Source organism: Rattus rattus, chromosome 5 (assembly GCF_011064425.1).
Source record: "Rattus rattus isolate New Zealand chromosome 5, Rrattus_CSIRO_v1, whole genome shotgun sequence".
In the NCBI taxonomy this organism is placed as follows: Eukaryota; Metazoa; Chordata; class Mammalia; order Rodentia; family Muridae; genus Rattus; species Rattus rattus.
In genome coordinates, this window is record NC_046158.1 from 147,528,556 (window position 1) to 147,552,170 (window position 23,615).

Here is a 23,615-nt window from a genome sequence, read left to right on the forward strand (position 1 = left end):
TATTCTGCCAGGTTTTTTGTTGTTTTTGTTTTTTTTAATTAGTGTGTTTACTGTTGTTAACAGACTGGGCTACCTTTTAGATTAAGCAATTAAGAGCCAGGGGCTGCTGGGGGAAGCTGAGGTAATTCTGTTTTTCAGGTTTGAATGATTCATACCAGACAGTCCCTATCACAAAGAGGTTGAAAACCCGAAAGACGCCCCCACGTGTTATTAAAATTATTAGTGTAAAAGAAGTAATTTTAGTATAAATTTAAGTGGGTTCCATGCACTATTTGGAACATATTTATGCCAGAAAATTATTTGCCGATCTGACGTTCAGATTGAATGGGGCATTAAACGGGGCGGGGGAGGTGGTGCCTCCAGGAAGCCTCTGGGGTCTGGCCTACATCTTGTTTATTCCGTTTTTAGTCTGGGCGACTTGTGCCTTACCTTCAAAACACTGTTTCTTCGTTTGCACCCAAGTGAGCCTCTCTCAGCGACTCTGCCCCGTTTGCCTTCTTGCCTCGGCAGTGCCCTCACAGAACATTCTGGATAATCAAACTGTCACTGCCCTTCCTCCGACGGTCTCTGGCACAACTGCTCACTGGCCGTGGAAGGCACAGAACTGTTATCGGGTTCTCCCTGTTTCTTAGACTTTTCCTAAGGACAGAGAAGAGGGCAGAGGGTTGCCTAAGGCTCTCATTTGCCCCTGTATACTGCGCTGGGAAACCCGGCCAGGGGCAACTACAAATGAAGCACGTGACACAGACTTAGCTCAACCCAGGCAACGTCATGCTTTTGCACAGGGGGTAGATACAACTTAGAAGCGATAAATGACTTCGGAGAAAGGGAAGTCCCGAACAGACTGCCAGGCAGCCCGCTCGTGTGAGTGGTTACCACAGTTTTGATCTTCATCCGTAGACATTCTGTGTATTTTGAGCTCTGTGGCTGCCTCTGATTTGTCTGAACACAGTGGGAGAATGGAAACCACACCGAGTGGCTGCTCCCTCCCGGGAAGCCTGTGAAATCTGGACTCGGTCCAGTATGTGTTTATAAGTAAAAGGAGTCCTAAAACACTAAAACGTCCTAAAAACACTCTCATGAAGCTCACCAGCTCCGTGAGGTCATTAACGCAGTCTGAACGGTGGAGAGCAAAGACCTCAAGAAGGCAGGCCGAGGTTGCTATGACCTAGAACTCCATGCTACGAGAGTCAGTGTGCCCCTTGACTACAGAGAATGAGCCATTCAGGTTCTGAGACCCACATCACAGCCTGCCTACCCCATTCCAACGTCCAAGCCCGTGCAATTGAAACAGTGACTCCTTGTCATTGGGGTTGCTAGGGTCAGAGCCTGGGTCCTGGTGACTATTAAAAGCTAGGCTAGGGGCTGGAGAGATGGCTCAGCGGTTAAGAGCACTGATTGCTCTTCCAGAGGTCCTGAGTTCAAATCCCAGCAACCACATGGTGGCTCACGACCATCTGTAATGGGATCCGATGCCCTCTTCTGGTGTATCTAAGGACAGCTATAGTGTACTCATATAAATATAATAAATAAATATTAAAAAAAAAAAGCTAGGCTAATCATCCTCGACCCATGAATAGTAAACGGGGAGTATATTTAATGGGGCCTCATTTAGAAGAGGAACAAATAAAAGAGCCCAGTGATTCCCCCCACCCCCGACTCCATCTTCTGGGCCTGAGTCGTGGTTTATGTTACATAGAGGGCAAGAGGTGTGCATAACTAAGTTGTCTTGATCAAGACGTGGTCCAGCTCATTAATGATTCATCAGGGTGTTAATTGAGCCGCATCAATCTCCCCAAACTGATGGATATAAACAAATCTATGCCCCACCCCCTCTTGTCCTGTCTGGGTCTAGGAAGCCAAGGCAGGTGATCATAAATTGTTCCAGGCTCTGTGGCCACAGCATTCAGGACCTGGGTTCTGAATTGATTTTCTCTTACATGGGGTATGAAATGGTGGCCGGGCTTGGCCTCTCAGCCTTTCTGAATCTTTACGTTAACTTTAGTAGCTGCTGGTGGGGAGGCGGAACCTTCTGTCAAACGTATGAACTTACACAAAGTAAAGATTTGATGGTTCTTAGGTACAGTCCTAAACACACACACACACACACACACACACACACACACACACACACACACCTTAACATTGCACAGTACAAGGCTTTTCCATTTTTCCATATAAACATACGGATTCAGGATCTCAGAAACACCACACCCCGGCAGTCGTGGTTTCACCTTAACAGAACAAAGAAAGTCATAAATCAGCACGCTTTTGAAATATACTGGTGGAAGCATCAGTCCAGGGCACTGTGGAGCATGGTCTCAGATGCTATCTCATGAAATTCTTAGCTCAGGGGTTGACGGAGTCTGTTTGGGAAGACCACAACAGCCAGCCATGTGCCCATAGCCCCCTTAAAGAAATCCAATTAGACGTTGGGAGCTTATCTGTTTTGTGTATGTGCTGCGGTTGACACACCAGAGATGCTGACACCATGTTGACTGGATAGATCTAAGCAAAACTACGGTCAATGTAAAGATAAAATAAAAAGGATATAAGAAGAAAAAAATAAAAATAAAGTAATAAAAAGGATATAAATTCAAATAGTGCAGGACAGTATTGAACTCAAAGATGCTGCCAAAATTACTCAAGTACGAAGGACATTCAGTGGGGCTAGTTCTCAAAATAAGGACTGTCAGGGGTGATGAGATCACTCAGTGGGTGAAGGCGCTTGCTGCCAAGCCTGATGACCTGAGTTCGATCCCTGGGACCCATTTGATGGAAGTAGAGAACCTCTGCAAGTTGGTCTCTGACCTGCAAACACATGCTGTACCACACATAAAGACACACACAAATAAAAGTAGCATGACTTTTACAAGGGTAACATGGCAGTCTCAGATTGGTCACAAACTCACTAGGTAGCTAATCTTTTCCTTCCATCCTCCCCACCCCCACCCCCACCACCAAGTGCTGGAATTTTACAGGCATGTGCCACCTGCCAGGTTCGTGTGATGCTGGTTATGGAAACCAAGGCTCTGTGCATGCCAAGAAAGCATACTACCAACAGAACTGCACCCCAAACCCCAAAACACGCAGAAGGATCTGGAAATCTAAAGCCAGAGTGAAGATCAAGGGAACATCGGTGTTCAGAATGAACACCGCCCATCCCTCTCTGTCACCTATGTGCAGCCCACAGTGTCTTCTGAAAGTGACAAGATAGGAACTTTAGGCCTTGGCTGCAGAGAGCTAGGGCAAGAATGAGACTTGAAACCCTGTAGCTCTACTCTTAAACAGAGGGGTTGTTTCCTCGACACAATGTAAACACTATATTAACCCCGGAAGCCATTGTAGGCTGGGCTTGAGGAAGTCTGGCTTTTATAAGTATCCTTTGAGTCTTTGCCTGTGTGTAATAGCTTCCTACTGGCCTAGAGAGAGGGGTCGGCTCTGTCTTGGTTACTTTTCCATTGGTGTGATAAAACACTGTGACCAAAAGCAAGGTACAAAGGAGTTTACTTCAGGTCACTCTCCATCACCGAGGGAAGTCAGGGCTAGAACTCAATGGAGGAATCTGGATGTAGGAGCTGATGCAGAAGCCATGGATGGATGCTGCTTACTGACTTGCTCCCCTGGCTTGCTCAGCCTGCTTTTTTATAGAACCCAGGGCCCCTGCCCAGAGGTGGCTCCACCCACAGCAGGCTGGGCCCTCCCACATTGATCACTAAACAAGACAATACCCTACAGACATGCCCACCCCCCAGTTATCAGTTAAAATCCCCTCTTCCCAGAAGTGTAGGTTTGTGTCAAGTTGGCAAACACCAACTAGCTCGCACGCCAATAAAGCAGCATTCCTTGTAAACAGCTTTTGACCGTAGCGCCATTTTCTCATCGTCAGAGGCTTCCATAAGTGTTCTATTCTTCTCTGCCCAGGATGTCATCGATATGAAATAAGATGAGCAGAAAGAAACAGTCCAAGCTGGTGATCCTAGCTAGGCAAACCGCTGGTTCCCAGTCGCCAGACAGGGTCTTGGCCCTCAGCACGGCATCCTCACTCTCTAGCTGTTTAACCTCAGCAAGTGACTTGGCTTCTCTGGTCGTTTCTTACACTGTAAATGGTGGTCCTATATGTATTGTTGGGGATGCTGTAAGGCAGATAAGATATGGCAGGTGCCTGAGGGACTAGTGGAGGTATCCATTCTCTCCTTCCCTCCCTGTTACTAAGCAGGACTAAAGTCACTTCCCTAAGTGGTTTTAACTCAGAATCCAAGAAGGCACAAAAAGGTCTGTGAGCGTATTGGTGTCATTCGCCATGTAATTTGTTTCTGGAACGTTCTCAAAGCCATCTGTATATTCACCAACACCCCACACACCAAAGTTTAAGAGCCACTGAAGGAAAGATATCAAGATGACCTCCAGGGTCATAGCCAACTGACAGAAGATAGCATTGGCCTTTGGAAGAATCGGGGTGCACCCTCTATTTGGGGAGGGACTCCGAATGCCAGGAGACTCCAGAGGACAAATCAGTGTCTGAATTAGAGTGTGTGTGGAAACCCAGGGCCTGGCCCTTCATGGACGGTTCCAGTCAAGTTGAACTTGAACAGGACACAGTTGGCCCTGACCAAGGACTATGGCCAGAGAGGACTGGGAGCCTCTTATGGGGTGGGAGTGCTTACTTGCTCCAGAAATGAGTCACATTTCTCTCGTTCACTCATAGAATTTCCCTAAGAAGTTTATGTTTCCCCTACCTGTAGCTGTGTTTTGAGAGGCTATATCTTTCTCCTGAGCTAGGGAGGTAGCTCACTTGGCAGAAAGTTTGTCCAGCATTTAGGGGGCCCTGGATTTGCTCCCCCAGCACCACATAAGTGAGTACAGCTGTACACACTTGAAATCACATCTTGGGAAAGTGGGGGCAGGAGAATCAGAAGTTCAAAGTCATCTTTTGACTACAGAGTGAGTGCAAAACTAGCCTGAAACGTGTGGTATTCAGCAATAAAAATAACTATCATTACATATTATTTTATAGCTAATATTGTTGATCATAGTCCTTGGTCAACACTGGGCCTCCAGTCTGGGCCAACTGTGTCCTGTTCAAGTTCAATCAGATTTTATTAGCTACTAGAAAGTGTGAAGCAACATGTGCTTTCTCACAGCCACAACTCTGTGGCTCTGGCTTTCTGTGACGTTCCTGTTCCATGCTTAGCCTGCCTGGGACGTCGTATTCTTTCTCCGTTTGCTGCATTTTTGAAATATACGACTAGTACTATCTTGCTATGCTATTCCCCTTTGTGGAAGCCTCCTTTGAGTTCTTGCTAGAACAAGGCCCACATTAGCAGTTTAGTGTCTGAGAACTGCCCTACTGGGCTGGTAGACCAGATGGCCCTTGCTTTCGCCTGACTTGTGTTGGTAATATCATGACTTTTGTTTTTTTATCTTCTTTTAGTCAGTTAAGGAGGATTCACTTTCCACAGGCACAGAGGAGAACGTAAGTGACTGGGTGCCATCTCAAATCATCCCCCTGTCATCTTCGGTGTGCCGGGCCATTGGGTGCTGAGCGCGGAGATGCCTGGTTGGCACATGCTCTGTTAGACTCTTTCATCCCTGTTTACCATTAGGGGCGACAGGACCAGGGCAACCAAGACCGGATCGATGTTTTTACGATTCTCAATGATAAGAGGGAAAAAAGCAAGAGCAAAATCAGCAATTCTCTTTTCTAGCTTATCATCCTTTAGGGCTGAACGAGTCTACCACAGAGTGATGGCTTTGCACATCCGCGAGGGATGGGGTTGCATCTTCTGCTTCATTCTGCATCGATTTCTCCTTCGCCTTCATTTCCGTGGTTATCCAGATTCTCGATAACTTTGGGTGGTACTCAGGACTGGTCATTGCCTCAGGCATGAGAGAGCGATGATACGGACTGTTGCCTCCGCTAGAAAGCTGAGTGCTGGGGTTTGCACCAGAAAGACTGATCGCCGGATATTTCTGGCCTTTAATATCCTAGAGATAGTCAAAATGTCTGAAGGGATGGCACTGTGTGAGCTCTCTCTTTCTCTCACACACATATGTGTAGCTTTGAAAATGTCATCCCGAGCAATTAATCGATGGGGGCCTTGGTAGCTTCCGGCCCAAGACAGCAGCTCTCAGTGCTGAAGGCAGTGCAGGCTTGGAACATTGTTATGACTGGGATAAGTGACTCCACAGCTTCGTAAGATACAATAGGACGTGATCACTTTGCCCAAGCAAAATGTGTCTCGATCTTTCCGGAGTCTCGTGTCCCCTTACCATGAACAGCATGCAAGCCTTCAGTTACTAAAGCCAAATGGATGCTGGAAATCCAGATATGTGCCCTGAAAGTTAGTCACGATAGGGGATGATCATTGGAATGGCTTTGTGTGATTCGTTGCATGCACTTTTTGTTTTCATTGGCATATATGTATGTTATATGTGTGTGTGTGTGTGTATGTGCTTCACATGGTATTAAATTACATCAGGACATTTTCACACAAGCATGGAGTATACTCTGAGTGTGCTACCCCCACACTCCTCTCCCCACCTCTCCCTTCCCGTTTCCCTCGCCAGTTCCCATTGTTCCCCTAGATGTGCTATGATTCTTACTTGGAGAAAGATCCTGACAAGGTGTTGGTTTTGATATTTATTGTTCCTCCCCTCTCTTCATACATTTTTTTTTGTTGTTCTTTCATTGGCTCTTTCCTTTCTTCTTTCATTTCTTGAGTCGAAGTTAATAAGTCAGCAAGGCTCGGGTCTCCCACGATTCCAGAAAGTTCTTGTGAATTTACTGGGTATTTTCTAAGAACCCAGAATCTTCTCTCCTACCGACCTGAAAAGCATCAGTCGGCTTGGAGATTCTGAGTTCTGTGAGCTTTGGGGGAGAAATCGGTGTATTCCAGGAGCCCCATAGTCCCTGCAGCTCAGGTATTAAAATCTGGAGTTGATCTGAAACAGCCAAGTGCATTTCACCTCGTGCCATACACTTAACATGGACTAGGACTGGATTAATTGATCCGTTCCTAATATCAAGAGGTAAAAAAGCTAGTGGGGATGTGAGGAAAAGCAAGACATTTTTAATGAAATGAAGGAATGTTTTAAACATTGCTCCCCCTCCCCATTTAGCCCTATAACTTCCATTTCTGATTTGAAGACTCCACATTCACCATCTAGCTGCCCATTTCTAGGAGAAAATGAGCCTAAACAGTTATGACCTAGGCATCATTATCTCCACGTCACATTTTCTGCTTGAACCTCAGTTTACTCATCTGTTAAATGGGGATAATGACTGAACGCAGGTTTGCAGCTCTGGTGGGAATTAAATGAGATGTTCATTTAGGCATCAGTAAACAACAGTTGTCAGACAAGATTCAGTCTGCCACCCATTTTTTTAAAATCTGACCCACAAGTTAAAAGTGGTCTTCTATATTTTTTAAAGGCTGGCGGGAAAAAATGAAAGAAAAATAATTTCATGGGATGTGGAAATCACATAAATTCAAGTGCCAGTGTTGACAAATTTCATTAGAACTCAGCCACATGTCCCTTTATGCATCAACTCTGGATGCTTTGCCAGGTGGGCCAAGACAGGTAACACCTTTTGCAGGAAAGCTGGCTACCCCCAGCAGAGCACGGGTGAATGGCAGATAGCATAGAAAGTGCTGGCCCCACCATTACTTGCTAATTCCCAGGGAAATGATGCTCTCTCTAGCTGGCTTGGCATCCAGTTGGAGCGCAGGAGTGTGTAAAAACAAAGTTCATTTCATTTCTTTGTCCTTGGAGAAGCAAGCGCATTCACTGAGACAATGTCCAGCACTCCCCGGACAGTCAGAGCCTGTCTCCTGAGTTCTAGAGCAGCGTGGTTGGACTGCTTTGGTTTGTTTCATTTTTCTGCACCCATATACACCCTTTTGAAAGCCAGTGCACAGCCCACTGTGACCCCCTGAGCAGAAGGTGCATGTGACGTCAACGTGACATCACGTTTTCTTGAAAAGACCACTGGAAGTTTAGAACTCCTTCTAAGTTTTGATTCTAATCCTATAGGAGACAAAATCTGGGCCAGCAAGATGGCTCAGCAGGCAAAGGCACTTGTGGCTAAGCCTGCGAGTATGAGTTGGATACCTGAGACCCACGTGGTGGAAGGAGAGAACCCACTCCTGAGAATGTTCTGTTGTAGGCATGCGCCCATCACAGATGCATACAGATAAGTAAACATTTACAGGATTGAGAAGCAGTCGAGCGCAGTGGCACTTACCTTAATCCCAGCGCTTGAGAAGCAGAGGAGCAGACAGCCCTCCGTGAGTTCAAGGCCAGGCTGGTCCAGAGAGTTCCGGAACAGCCAAAGCTACTTAGACAGTCTCTATCTAAAATAAACAAATAATTAAAATAAAATAAAATCTGTCTCATCTATAGCAGCTAAGGAAAAGCTCAGGTGTAAAACAAAAATGTTTTGGCCTTGGTTAGTTGAATAATAACTAATGAAACTAATCTTTCCTTGCTAAAGATGTAAAAACCCAAAGCAGCTGCTACTTTTTAGCAAGAACTTGAAAGCTGCACACTATAAACAAAAATCAAAAACAAAACAAAACGCCCGGCCTGGATGAGAAAGAAAACAGCCTCTGTCACCACGGCTGAGAGGAGAATTAGTTTCTGACATGGCTGGACCTGGGGTCCCTGTCTGCCTCAGCCTGGCCGGGCTGTGGTTGGGGCTTCAGCCTCGTGGCAGTCTGGAGGGAGGAGACACAGCTTCTGTCAGCCTATGCTGTGGTAACAAAGTCTCAAAGTTCAGTGTACGCCCCCTTCACTAGCCCTTCCTAAAGACATGGTCTCAAGCATCCCAGGCCAGACTCAAACTGTACAGTCTGGAGGACTTTAGTTCTGATCCTCCTGCCTCTTCCTCCTGAGTGCTGGGATTGCAGCTGTCACATCCAGTTTATGTGGTGCTGAGGACCAGTGGGCTTCCTGCACACTGGGTGAGCGCTGTCCCAGAGGAGCCACAACTGTAACTGTTTCCTGCTGGTATCAGAGGGAGGGAGCAGAGAGGAGGCAGTGCTAGTGTGAGGCATGGCGGGGCTCCTGAAGCATCCACTGGGTCAGCATCCACTCATGTTCTGACTTTACAGAGCAACTCATGACCGTGCTATAGATTGTGTTCTCAGGATTTCCCCTCTAGGTTCTTACATACAAAGGCTCAAAATGTTCCGAAGACAGAATAATAATTCTAAATCCAGGCCAAGAGGCCAAGGTCTGTTCTTACCTACTTGGGAGCCTTCTCCCACCCTCCCACAGCAGTACGGCAACTGCTCTTCTGTGGCCACAAGGTAGCAAACATAAGGATGAAATCCCAGGGGACCAAGGACAGTGGAGCCAAAGGAGGCATCTTAATGGTTGGCAGAGCCTCGAATGCTCTCTCAAGAATGCTGCCATAGGGTGCTCTGTTTCACTGCTCAGCAGGAAACCCCCCATTCTCCTCAAAATGGCTGCCACCCTCTGGTATGACTTTGGCCAAGTTAGCCAACTGTTCATAATCCTTATTTGTAAAATGGAGATAACATTACCTTTGTAACCTTGTCCCAAGGTCGTATGTAAGAAGTACATTGTACAACAGCAGACATGGAAAGTAGTCTAAATGGACCCATATGTCATTGGGTGCTCTGGGTCATACACGGTCATGGGATAGATAGGTTTAATGTTAACATGAGTACGAACTGGTAGGGTTAGCTGAGTGTTTGTGGTACCTGTTAGAAGCCTAAGAACTTGACGTGTGTTGCCTCATTATTCAGGATCTTTTAGTCACTGTTGCATTGCTGTGACCAAGGCAACTTACAAAAGAAAGTGTTGACTTGGGGGCTTGCTGATAGTTTTAGTGGGTTAGTCCATGGCCACCATGATGCCTGTCTGCATGACAGCAGGCAGGTGGCATGGTGGCCGGGCGGTAGCCAAGCACTCACATCTGATCCACAAGCGGGAGACAGAGCTAATTGGAATGGGGTTCCTCAAAGCCCACCCCAGGAACACACCTCCGCCAACAAGGCCACGCTTCCTAATCGCTCTTAAATAGTTCCACCAACTAGGAGTCAAGCACTAAAACCTGCAAGCCTCTATAGGCTGTTCTCATTCAAACCACCACGAGACCTCTACACGGGCTGGATGTAATTACCCTGAGGCAGACCCGAGAGAGCCTTACTAGAACGGAAGGGTGGAAGAGACTCCTGTCTATACCTGTACCTTCACAGGGAAGGAATCTGTCAACTCCGTTCCTGTCTGTCTGTCCATCTGTCTGTCTGGTGATCTACAATCATATGTCTGTGAGCTCATTGTTTACATCCTGAATATTGCCCCCTTGAAGATTTGCCTGCACAGAAACGAGTCACAGGTTCAAGCCCACAGCTACTCTGCAGATAGAACAAACCAAGACTCCTTCATAAAACATGCTTTAGGGGGTGGGGGGTGTATTTGGGTGTGGAGGGGTTGTTTTGTTTTGTTTTGTTTTCTTATTACCTGGCAAAACACTCTAGGCGGTGTGTGAGTCACCAGTAGAGACTGTAAGGCTTGAGGAAGTAGAATCCACCTTACAAACCGTGGATCTCACTGAGAAAGAAACCCAGACTGAGCCCACAGACGTGAAAGTCAAAGAAGAAAGCAAACCCCGGAGGACCCCTCTGATGGCGTTTCTCAGACAAATGGTAAGCCACTTCCCGTCCCTGAGGAGAGGACGTGCCCGCCCATCCCTTGAGAGTAGGGAGCGTCCTACCCCTGTGTGAGCATCACCGTGGTGAGGCATGGGGACTATGGTGGGCTCATGGGAAATTCCATTCGCTCTTCTCATTCCATCATGAGACCTATTTCTTGCTAACTGATAATTCCCTTTTTAGTAAATTAAGAAACTTCAGTTCTAAGTTTGGGCAACAGTATCCACCCAGAAGTTAATTCCGTTACTGGCTTCGCGCCCTACATTTGATGTCTGGTTCAGTTGTTGGTGATGACTCTGCCTTCCCATTGGTAATGAAGCGAGCTTTCCTCTTACTCAAACGGATTGCTTATATAAAGAACACAAGGATATATAAAGATGGGGCTGGAGGGATGGCTCGGCGCTTAACAGTGTACTGCTGCTCTTGCAGAGGACCAGGGTTCTGTTCCCGGCGCCTCCCTATATCAAGTGGCTCATAACGTTCTGTATCTCCAGTTCCAAGGGACCCGATGCCCTCTTCTGCCCTCTGAGGATACTGCACACACATGGTGCACATACAACCAAGCAAGCACACACACACACACACACACACACACACGCACGCACTTTAAAAATTAAAAAAAAAAAATAAAGAATATATAAATAAATTAAAACAAGCCCTTAAAAGCAATATAAGGCATTCTCTGGATTAAATATTTAATAGTGTAACTCATAGCCAAGCATAGGATTTTACACCTGTAATCCCATCGCTTAAGAAGCTGGAGCGGATTCCTAGGTCAAAGCTACACTGTGCTGCACAGTGAAACTCAGTCTGAAAAACAAAAAAGGCCAAAGCCATAGACCGAAGTATAGAATTCCTGAAGGTGACATATGCGTGACCTAGGTCACTGGAACAGAGTAATGCTTGCTGCCTGAAATTCTTACAGGGGAAGTGTCTGGCTGCATAGTTTGCTTGGTGAACTTGCCATGCAACTGGAAAGTATGTGAGCAGACACCTTTGGGTCCCCGTGATTTTCACTGTCTAGGAACTTAAATGGGCACAAGAAAACTAAAGTCACCAGGAAACAGCAGAAAAGCCCGCTGTGTACTTCTGTTAATGAACAACAAGTCCTCCACCATCTGTCCCACCATCTGTCCCACCATCCATCGGGCACCTCTATTTTTGTATTCAGGGGTCTAATCAGTGTGTGGATAAAGAAAAAGGCAGCTGAACACTGCAGGCGGGACCAAGAGCCCTGTCTTTAGATAGATTTAGATAGATAGATAGATAGATAGATAGATAGATAGATAGATAGATAGATAGATAATGATAGATAACGATAGATAGATAGATAGATAGATAGATAGATAGATAGATAGATAGATAGATAGATGGAAAGATAGACAGACAGATAGATAGATAGATAGATAGATAGACAGACAGATAGTGATAGATAGACAGACAGATAGTGATAGATAGATAGATAGATAGATAGATAGATAGATAGATAGATGGAAAGATAGACAGACAGATAGATAGATAGATAGATAGACAGACAGATAGTGATAGATAGACAGATAGTGATAGATAGATAGATAGATAGATAGATAGATAGATAGATGATAGATAGAGAACAATAGATAGATAGAGATGATAGATAGATAGACAGATAGATAGATAGATAGATAGAGAATGATAGATAGATAGACAGATAGTGATAGATAGATAGAGAACGATAGATAGATAGACAGACAGACAGACAGATAGTGATAGACAGACAGACAGATAGTGATAGATAGATAGATAGATAGATAGAGAACAATAGATAGATAGACAGACAGTGATAGATAGATAATGATAGATAGATATAGATAGACAGATGATAGATAGATAAATAGATAAAGATAGATAAATAGTAGGTAGATAGAATAAGATAGAATGATAGATAGATAGATAGATAGATAGATTGATTGATTGATTGATAGGTGGATCGCCCTACTTCTTTCATTTTTTTGAGACAGGATATCCCCATGTAGACCTGGAACTCACTATGTAGATCAGGCTAGCCTTGAACTCACAGAGCTCCACTGAGATAGCCATTCTTGGTTGTCAAGTTGACTACATCTGAAATGAACTACAATCTGGAAATGGAGGCACAGCTATGAGAACTCATTTTTGCCTGGGCGGTCAATCCACTCCCAGTCCAGACCTCTGAGGAAGGAAGATACATGGTTTTGATGCCCATCTTGAGGTGGGAAGACACAGCCTTTAATCAGGACCACGCGTTCTGCTGGAAGCCTATAGAAGGACATGGAAGAAGGAAACTTTTGCTCTTGGCTGCTTGTCCTCATCTTGCTAGCAAGTCCATCCCTTCGCTGGCATTAGAACCTACTTCTTTGGGATTCCAGCAGGTAGTGAAGACCGGCTGAGACATCCAACCTTGTGGACTGAACAAATGACGGATTCTCGGTCTTTCTGTTCACAGCCAGCCATTCTTGCATTAGCTGGACTACAGCTCTAAGTCATAGATGACCATTCTACAAGTTCTGCGACTCGTGAGAACCCTGACTAATACATCCACCATGCCCCTGGCTCCCTGGTGCTGGAACCAAAGGCTTGCACCACCACACCCATCCCTCTTCTTTTAACTGTCAGATTTCACTGAGGGGTCAAAGTCCATCTGCATTCTTTTTCCAAACAATACGTGAACCGATCACCCAATGTTTCTGCTCAAATGCTGACCCTTTGAGCGACCCGGGTTGGAAGCATCAAAACGTGCTAGCAATAAGAACCAGCATCGTTAGCATGCAAGGCTCCAGACACCAAAGCCAGAGTCTAAGCTGCAGGCTGAAACGATTCACCTTTGAGTCTCACGGAGAAAACCACACTCGGAACAAGTTACTTGGCAGAGAGTAGGAAAATCTCGGAAACTGCTTCTGAGCCTCTGAGCTTTTAGCATCCTCAAACGGTAAAGGCTGCTTTGGTAAAAGGAAGCCTCAGTGGTTAGGGTTGTTTGGGCGGCAAAGTGCAACCTGGGTTATCTGAGTTGTATCCCTGAAACAGGGTTCTGCAGGCTTCAGAAGGAAGGAGCAGGGTGAGGGAGGGCAGGTGGGAGGGGCTGTCCTCATAATAGGGATTATTAAGGAAGTGACCTCAGGCGAGCTTTATGATGTCTTTATCTGAAGCCAGCAGCCTGGGGTACATGTGGCTTCCTGTGCCTCAAAAAGGAATGGAGAAAAGTTGCCGACGACAAGGGACTCTCTCCTGCTTTTCCGTAAAAGGGAGGAAATTGGCAGTGATCTTCCTGGAGGTCTGGAGTTTTGCTCTCACCCAATCCCACCCAACCCTCCTCCAAGACTATGGAAGAGATGGAGGGAAAGGAAGAGGCTCCAAATCCTGAATGGGAGAAGGCTCTGAGGGAGGGACACGAGCCTGAAGTAAGGGGAAATCAAGGTCAATTGTGCTCGCTCTCCTAGGATGCCTGACGCGCACTTGTCCTTTGGCTCGAAAAGCTATTCCTCTCACACATGTTGTGTTGGTTGCTCTCCTACTGCTGTGATAAAAATGCCGTGACCAGAGCGGCTTATAAAAGAAAGTCTAGTCGGGCCTGTACCTCCAGAGAGGTAAGAATGAGCTGTGGCAACTCAGAGGCATGGGGTTTGGAACTGGAAACTGCGAGCTCACATCTTGAGCTCAAAGGAGGAAGCAGAGAAACAGCAGTGATGAGAGCCTTTAAACCCTCAAAGTCCGCCCCCCGTGACACACTTCCTCTAACAAGGCCACACCTCCCAGGCCTTCCCAAACAGTGTCACCAGCTGGGAACCAAGTGTTCAAAGGCCAGAGCCTCTGGGGACTTCCTCATACAAGCCACCACACATGTTTGCATTTTGCAACTGAACTTTCCCCTGGGGCAGAGATGGCTGGCTCATTTGGTAAACTGTTGGATTTCTGAGTATGAGGACCTTTGTTTCACGCCCGGAGCCCATATTTAAAAGGCCAGGCAGCATGCTCTTATAATCCCAGCATGGAAGAAACAGCAGCAGGCAGATCTCTGAAGTTCACTCAGCCTAACTAAATGGGCGAGTTCCAGGTTCAGCGACTCTGCTTAAGAGGCCAATGCGTTCTGGGGAATGTCACTCAGTGTTGACCTGTGGCCTCCACGTGCACAGGAACACTGCCACCCAGGAGCGCCTCCACTCACCTGCACCGACAAACATGCATGGTGTCCAGGGCCTAACCGATGTGGATAGAAGCCATGTTCTGAAGGCCACACTGGAGTGCAGGTGAGGAAAGTACAAGGAGTTCTTTCTACACAGTCTGAGCCGGAGGGGCCGAGTGACATCCTAAAGTGTCGGACAGTAGCAGACGACAGCAATAGCTGGAGGAGTCAATTCCCTCTTCTCAGCATTCTCCAGCAAGATCGAGCCTCTCAGAAGAGCACAGGAGACCCAGCCGGAGGAAGAGTGGCTCTCCATCCCCGAGGGCCTCAGTCCCATGTAGAGGACACACTGGTCTTTACTCGGAAACCTTGGTGAATCTCACTCTAAGGAGAGTGTGTGGAAGCCAGGAACGGTGGTCGGTCATCTCAGTCAGTGTTCATTGCTGTGAAGAGACACCGTGACCAAGGCAACTCTTAGAAAGGGAAGCGCTTGACCGGGAGCTGGCTTACAGTGTGTTAGAGATTAGTCCGTAATCATCATGATGGGGAGCGTGGTGGTACACAGGCAGGCACGGTGCTGGAGAGGTAGCTGAGATCCTGAGCCTTATCCACAGGCAGCAGGAAGGGAGAGACAGACAGACAGAGACAGACAGACAGAGACAGAGAGACACACAGAGAGACAGAGAGACAGATAGAGAGGCAGAGACAGACAGACTGACTGACGACTGACTGACGACTGACTGACTGGGCCTGGCTTGTGCTTTTGAAAAGCCCATCCCCACTGACACACTTCCTCCAATAAGGCCACACCTCCTAACCCTTTCTGCCTTTCAAACAGTTCACTCCCTAGGGACTAAGCATTCAACTATATGCACCTATTCAATCCACCACAGTGGTACAGGCTGAGGCAGAGAGATGGTGCGTTCAAGGCCAGCCCGAGCAGTGTAGCAGATCCTATCTCAAAAAAAAAGAAAGAAAAAGCAAGTTCACAGAGCTTGGCAGCACCCCACTCTCCATTACCAGCCAGTCAGGAGACACCGAGACTGTGCTCTGTACTTGGGGTGCACTGGGGATGTGGCTTTAGGGATAGGGAAAGATCCCACCATCCCCACACTCTGTCCAAACTGTTGATGGCCCTAGTCGGTGCTTCTGTTGTCTGGAGAGCCACGCCAAGTCATATTGAAGAAACATAGTTTTCACCTCTGAATAGGCATGTCTGTTGTTGTAAAATTACATTAAAAATGGTTTTCTTTTACCCCCTCTAGATCCAGCACCACAGTGCCCCAAGGTATCTGGTAGACATCTTGTCAGAAACACACATCCCAACTCCGTGGCGGCCCAGTGGCTGCCACCGCACACTCGCTTACACTTAAATCGCTACAAGAAAGCACACACAACACAACCAGAGGTTATCTCTGATCCAACTGATAAGATAAAATTGCCCACCTACACATACAAAGCCCTGTTCACATCCATCCCTTAAGAACATTCATAGCAACCTGTAAATACACAGAGTGGAATCTTAACGTCAGCCTCCATGTTCTCTCAGCGGCTTCTCTCTCAGTCTCCTCCAGTCTCTAGTCTCCTCCTCTTCCCTCAAACTTTTCTCCCGCCCATCCTTCCTTCTCGTCCAATGACAGGCCTCCTTCTATCTTGTACCCGCCTCCCCTGGATGACATCATCCCACACTTGTCCCACGAACATCTGTACTCGGGGCTCATTGGCCTCTGTCTTCTCCAAGCCCGCATGAGTTGCTTCACTTATTCAATTTATCTAATTCAAATAATCTAATTTTAAGTAAATGTTCACTCTTCGATAGTTGACTGAGTGGTGCCTGCCCCTCCTTGGGGCGGTAGAATGCTAAGGTCGCTGAGAGTACAGAGCCTGGAGTCACCGCCCATGGTCACAGCTCGGGTCTCTAACCGGCTAGCTCCACAGCCCGCCTAGAGCCTCTGAGCTTTCGTTTCGTTTCCTTGTAAAATGATGGTTGCCTCTGTTAAGATTCTGCTGTGGCGAACCATTCATACACATCTTTCTCTCTCTGCACAGTGCCTGCCCTCAGTGAGAGACCACTCAGAGTTAACCTTTGAACTTACTTCTGACACTTCGAGTGTCGTCTCTCAGACAACCGAGAATGTAACCCTAAACCCTCAGAGTGCATTTGAGTAGCTGTAAGGATTTCTTTGTCGTGCATGTTTGGTATGCGTGCTTATATACATGTTTGCCTGTACATGGGTGTACATGTGAGGGTGTGTGCATGCACATGTGCACGTGTGTTGAGAGTCTCCCTTACATGTTAAGGCCTGGTCTTTTGGTTGAACCAGGAGCTCTCTCAGATACAACTAGCCTACGTAGCCTGATCTCTGGGAATACTGTCTCCACCTCCCTCCCGTGCCCTGGGATCCAAATGGCCGCCATGCCCACCCAGCTTCCTGGGGTCTGAACTGTCTCCTCATGGAAGGTGCTTTAACCACCAGGCCAGCCCCCGGCCCACCTCTCATGTTCTTAGGATTTAGTGTTCTTAGCTATGCACGCTGAGCGTATGCTGTCCGCTAAGAGAACATCCCAGTGGACAGCGGTGCAGCTGCGGGCTCCATGTGCAGCTGCGGGCTCCATGAGCAGCTGGGAGGAGATGGTGCTAACCAATGAGCGCTCATCCTCACGTCACGTGGGAGTTTGATCGCGCCACTCACAGTTAAAGTCACAGGGCCCAGGGTGAGTCCGAGTCTGGCGGTAGCCAGTTAGAGCACTGCTCAGAACCCCCTGAGAGCCTTGTTAAACGCAGGTGGTTGAGCCCCAGGCCCAGAGTTTCTGATCCTGTGGATCTGGATCTAAGCAGGTCCCAAGAACTCGCATCTCTCTAACAAATCCTCAGGTGAGTCTGGTGCCCCTGGGCCTGTGGCCACACAATTGGAACCAGTAGCTCAGATCACCCGCTTCGAGGAACCAAAGACGCTGATTCGACTAGATGTCGCCCTGTTGAGGAAGCCACTGGCTCCAGGGGGCGCTAACTCAGCTCCACTTGCTGAAAGTAACAAAAAAAAAAAATAAATAAATAAATAAATAAATAAATTGGTAGCCAAGTGGCACCAATACACCAGTTCATTCATTCATTCACTCATTCATTCATTCATTCATTCATTCATTCATTCATTCATTCATATCTCTAACCACCCCCTCCTTCCAACGTTACTTTCTTTCATCTTCTCCTTCTGAAAGAGGATCTCACTTAGCCTAGGCTATCTCATAAGTCCTGCTGCCTCGGCTCCTAAATGCTGGGATTACGAGTGTTTTCCTGGGGAGACAGGAGCAAATGTCTCTTTACCCCATATATACTTTTTATTTCGTTTGTTTTTGTTTGTTTGCTCTTCCTTTGGGCCGCTAACCCTTGAATTCATCAGACTCTGATGACACAAACAGCCAGAGCCCCCTTTCCCGTTGCTCTTCTCCTTTCTCGATCCTCAATATCAACGGTAAATGAAGGGGTCGCCATCGGTTTTGGAAGGAGTGCGTGCGCCTGCGCACGGTCGCTGTGCTGTGGTAACTGAGAGGACGCTGTCTGTTTGTTGTTGTAGTCAGTGAGAGGGAGCGAAGGGATCACCCGCTCGGAAGAAAGTAACGGGAAAGACTCCAGCTGCCAAGTAAGTGACTGTGAACTCAGCCTGCGGGCGGGTTCAGCCTTGCGTCCCCGGGTTCTCAGTGCAGTTCTCAGACGCCTGTGAGACGTTGCCTGGTTAAGCACCCACTGTATGCACAGCAGCATTAGGCTCTGCAGACATGGCATGGGCCAGTCCTGCGCTCTTCTCTCTCCATATGGAAAGTTTCATCCCAGCCTTCGGGTTTTAGCAGCAATGTCACCTTCTCCAAGAGCTCCTGTGCCCTTCCGTCACCTGTCATAGGGTTTGCTCACCTCGTGATACTGTAATGATTCTTCTGTCTCTCCTGATCCTTCTCACCCCTGTCTGGAACACTGTAGAACAAGCAGGTGCTTCTGGTTTTCTCTCATCTTCTGTGGTACCTTCTTTACTGTTAACCAACAGAACTTGACAGTCGTGCAGGTTCCTTCCTTTTAAAATGGGGCCATTGCCTGGGTGGTGGCCAACAGCTCTCTTAGTGCACGAGCCTCACACATGCAAAGCCCCGGGCTCCATCCCGACACTGCATAGAACCATGATTTGTAGCACATGCCTGCAATCCCAGCACTTGAGAGGCAGAGGGAGGGAAGTTAGGTGTTCAACATCGTTACTGTTTTATAATCTGGCACTCCTTTTCATTTAAATAGATACTTCTATTAAAAAATCAGAGCTCTTGTGCTAACTTTAACAAAACAAAGAAGTGCTTAAACGCCTGTGTTTTAGACTCGTAGGGCTGGGTCTGTCGGATCCTGGGTTTTTAAGGCGTGTTTGTTTGTTTTTGTGGGTTGTTGCTATATTTGTTTTGAAAGATTACCAATCTCCCAGTGCCCCGGTATCCTCACTTAGGAGGATGTAGGGACGCAGAGTCAATAGAGCGTCCACCTAGATGGCCCAGTACTGGGAAAGCACTAAGAACGTTCCTGATGTGGGGACTCAATAAATAACTTAATATCAGTGTAAGCCACCATAGCAAAACACCAAACCATAGGAACATCTGCCTCACGTTTCTGTTGGCTGGAAAGGCTGGCGTGGTTTAGTCTCCACGGCAGGCTCTCTCCCTTGCATGCAAATGGCTGCCTTCCACCTCTCAGGGGGAAACCTGAGGAAAGAGGAGGAAGAAAGGAAGAAGAGCGCCCCCTGGTGTCTCTTCCGGGGATGACGCTAAGCCTTTGGAATCAGTTCCATCTGTATGACCCCATTTTTAACATGAATTAGCATTTTATTCCAAACTTAACCACAAAAATGATTCAGCCAACTGCAGGGGCTCCTTGTCATTATGATTAAGCTGTTGGTAGGGAATCACCACCCCATTGTTTTGCTCATATCACATGCATCCACAGCACAATTCAGAATACAGTCTAGATTTCTACTTCTGTTGATAATTATAAAACTACGAGTGTTTTCCTATATTATAAATATAATATTAAAGAACATGATTTTTTCCATTTCTTTTCTTTTTTATATCTATATTGGACCTCCAAACCTACATGCAATGCCGGGCACTTTGGGGCCCAAGCACTCTAAGGCTCACCTTGGAAAAACAGTAAACTTGCTTTATACAAAAAGGAAAATACAGGCCAGTGAGATCCCTCGGTGGGTCAATTCTGGTCATGACAGCCTGCCAACCTGAGTTCAAATCCCAGACCACACAAAAATCTGGGTATAATGGTACACATCTGTAATCTCAGGTCTCCTTTGGAAAAAATATGAGGTAAAGACATAATTACCAGGAAGTTCATGGGCCAGCATGCAGTACACAGCACAGAATCAAAAACAAGCCATGACCCCAAAAGAAAGAGAAACCCACCTCAACAAGGTGGAAGGAGAGAGCTGACTCTGAAAGGTGTCCTCTGACCTGCACACGCGCGCACAAACACACACACACACACTATACATACCGCACACACATGTACACACCTGTCACACATACAGATACACTACACATGCTGCACACACACATGCATACACACTATACATACTGCACACAAATGCGCACACACTCTACGCATAGTGCACACAGTGAGTGTGCACACACACACACACCTGAACCCTACAGAGGGACAGCCATACCAATAATTTTAGTAGTTCTAAAGCAGTGGTAACGTTCATGGTGGGAATCCTCCTCTTGTTAATCTGGAGGCTTGAAAATCCATTTGAGAACTCCATCTTCCAGAACCTTAGACCTTGCCTTAAGAAGTGTTCTCATCGGGAGGGAGAAGGGAAGTAGACACCCTGTCCTCTGAGGTTTGCCGTCTCGTGGGTGTTCACAGAAACCTGAGCACTCCTAGCCTCAGGTGGTCTCCAGAGTCCAGATAAAACGAGACGGGCCGGTAGCTGTGCCCTCCACTTCCTGCTTGGCTGGTCCGCATGTGAATGTTTCTGGTGTAAATTTTGTAAAAGAGTCAGACTCGAGGTAAAACAGTCAGGGCTTCAGTACTTAATAACAAAGCCATTCTTGCTCTCAAGGGGATGATCAGATTAAGCCAGGCTTGGTGACCCAGACTCTGGAGCAAAAGGATTTGAAAGTTCCAGACTGAGGTAGAGAGTGAGTTCAAGGACACCGGGTCGACTTAGCGATCAATTCCTGCTTTAAAGCTTCAAGCAATATAGAGGAAAGTGTGGATGTCGCTCAATGGGAGAGCACCTGCCTAAGCCAGAGTAACAGCTCAGGAGGCAGAGGCAGGAGGATTGCTGTGAGTTCAAGGCCAGCCTGGTTTTCAGAGCAAGGTTTGGGACAGCCAGAGCTACACAGAAACCCTGTCTTAGGGAAAATAATCAGATTATTTTTTAGACTTGTTTTACTTTTAGTTACGTGTCTTTTAATTGTGTGTCTTCATGTGGTGTGATCATGGGAACACAGGTGCTTGGTCAGAAGAGGGTGTGGATCCCATGGAGCTGGAGTTACAGGTGGCTGTGCTTGATGTGGGTCTGGGGGACTGAACTCAGGTCCTCTGCAAGAGCAGCAAATGCTGTTAACATCCAAACCATGTCTCCAGCCCAAGAAACTAGAGGTACACTGAGAAAATAAACAATGTATACATACACACATGTATACGTACATCATGCATAAATACATACCTTCTTATACAGTAATACATATTACATATATATATGTGCATACACATACATGTATGCACAAGTACATAATATACATGCACATTCACATATATGTATGCACACGTACATGAATTCATTTTTTTTTTCGGAGTTGGGGATCGAACCCAGGGCCTTGCGCTTCCTAGGCAAGCGCTCTACCACTGAGCTAAATCCCCAACCCCATGAATTCATTTTTAAGCCATTAAAAGGAAAATGTAAGCAAGGAAGGGAAGAGGCACCCAGGGCCTGTTCTCTCACAGGAACCCACTGTTGGTCCTTTGTGCAGCGCCGTCCTGACTCACAGTGATCTAGGAAGGCTTCAGGGCACGGAGTGTGACTTGCTGGCCAGTCATTCCACACATTTTAAGAAAACCCCTCTGTGGCTACTCTTCCCTGGTACTGGATAAAGAGTGGAAGGCCGCGGTGTTCCCCGAGGCACCAGGAGGCAGAAAGAGGGTATCAGAGCAGTGTTCTAAAAGGGGTGGGGGGCCAGGACAGGATCTCCAAGAGCCAAGACCTGATTAAAACACAGTAGCCTGCATCCCAGACCCTAACAAGAGACTGGGCAGAATAACAGGGAACCCCCACAATCCCCCACTCCCAAATAGAGTTTTTCCTGAGAAAGGAGGGGGAGTCCCTGCAGCTGGGAAGTGTGAGCGGTGTGCCCCTAGTATGAGCCCCTAGTGTGTGCCTCTAGAGTGCACCCCTAGTGTGCACCCCTAGTATGAGCCCCTAGAGTGCACCCCTAGTGTGTGCCTCTAGCATGTACCCCTAGTGTGAGCCTCTAGAGTGCACCCCTAGTGTGTGCCTCTAGCATGTACCCCTAGTATGAGCCCCTAGAGTGCACCCCTAGTGTGTGCCTCTAGCATGTACCCCTAGTGTGAGCCTCTAGAGTGCACCCCTAGTGTGTACTCCTAGTGTGAGCCCCTAGCGTGTGCCCCTAGAGTGTGCCCCTAATGTGTGCCCCTAAGGTGTGCCCCTAGTGTGAGCCTCTAGCGTGTGCCCCAGAGTATGTCCCTAGCATGTGTCCCTAGCATGTGCCCCTAAGGTGTGCCCTTAGAATGTGCCCCTAGTGTGTGCCCCTAGTATGAGCCCCTAGTGTGTGCCCCTAGTGTGTGCCCCTAGTATGAGTCCCTAGTGTGTGCCCCTAGTGTGTGCCCCTAGTATGAGTCCCTAGTGTGTGCCCCTAGTATGAGTCCCTAGTGTGTGCCCCTAGCGTGTGGCTCTGGCTCACCGTTTCCCATCCCCTAATCTGCACACTATAGTCACAGTTCCTTAAAAAGAGGAACTGCAGGCGGCCAGTGGGAAGACGCTGGCCAGCTCTCGTGTTAGTCAGGGACTTTCCTGACCGCCCGTCAAGCTGACAGACAGTTCCGTGTCCTGGAACCACCTCCCTCTAAGAGAACCCACGCTGACCTCTACTCCGCGTTTGGCATTCCACATGAGCCAGCTGTGGTACTTGGACCCTCAGGTCTCCTTACACAGAAGAGGTCATGAAGAGGCTCTTCCACGCCTGTTCACACGGCACGGACATGATAGAACTACACTCAACCCAGGGCTCTGCCCCCAGTATGAGCTTTTGAGTCACTGCTAGATGCTGACACCTTCCACGCAGTTTGTGGAAGTTGTGGGCACAGCAGTACCCATCCCTAGCCTTTCCAGAGGAGACAGCTGCTCTGGGCTTCCTATGCTACTCAGAGTTTCTCCTCAAGTCTCAGCACTGCTAGGAAATACAGGATTAGGGACTTGTCTGCAGAATAATTTGAAGGGTGCTGGCCACACTCATGGGCATCTGCTTCCTGAGGAAGCTGCAGTCTCCATGAGCGTGGGCTCAGAGCAGCCGCTCCACTCGGTCTTCTGCTGCTTTCTCAGGGCTGTGCTGGCTTCACTGATGTAAAATGTTAGCTTCTATTCTCGCTCAACACTGAAGCTCTGCCGTCAGGCTTCCTGCCTGGGTACAGGTCAGGACTTCATGAACCAGAGTCTGTAGACGTGTATCAAGGGGGCCGAATATACCCATGGGGGAGCAGTTACACTTGCAAGGTTTACTGTGATTTTCAA

At 47.4% G+C, this 23,615-nt stretch overlaps 1 protein-coding gene across 1 annotated transcript in view; it reads left to right on the top strand.

Moving 5' to 3' along the window:
- The window catches only part of Bcas1 (brain enriched myelin associated protein 1), an 84,301-nt gene that overhangs the window by 55,086 nt on the left and 5,600 nt on the right, over positions 1-23,615 (top strand). Inside the window, exons 9-11 of the mRNA XM_032904727.1 lie at positions 5,435-5,476; positions 10,512-10,679; positions 18,399-18,464. Coding sequence (XP_032760618.1) covers positions 5,435-5,476; positions 10,512-10,679; positions 18,399-18,464 — 276 coding nt within the window. The remainder of the gene's footprint in view (positions 1-5,434; positions 5,477-10,511; positions 10,680-18,398; positions 18,465-23,615) is intronic.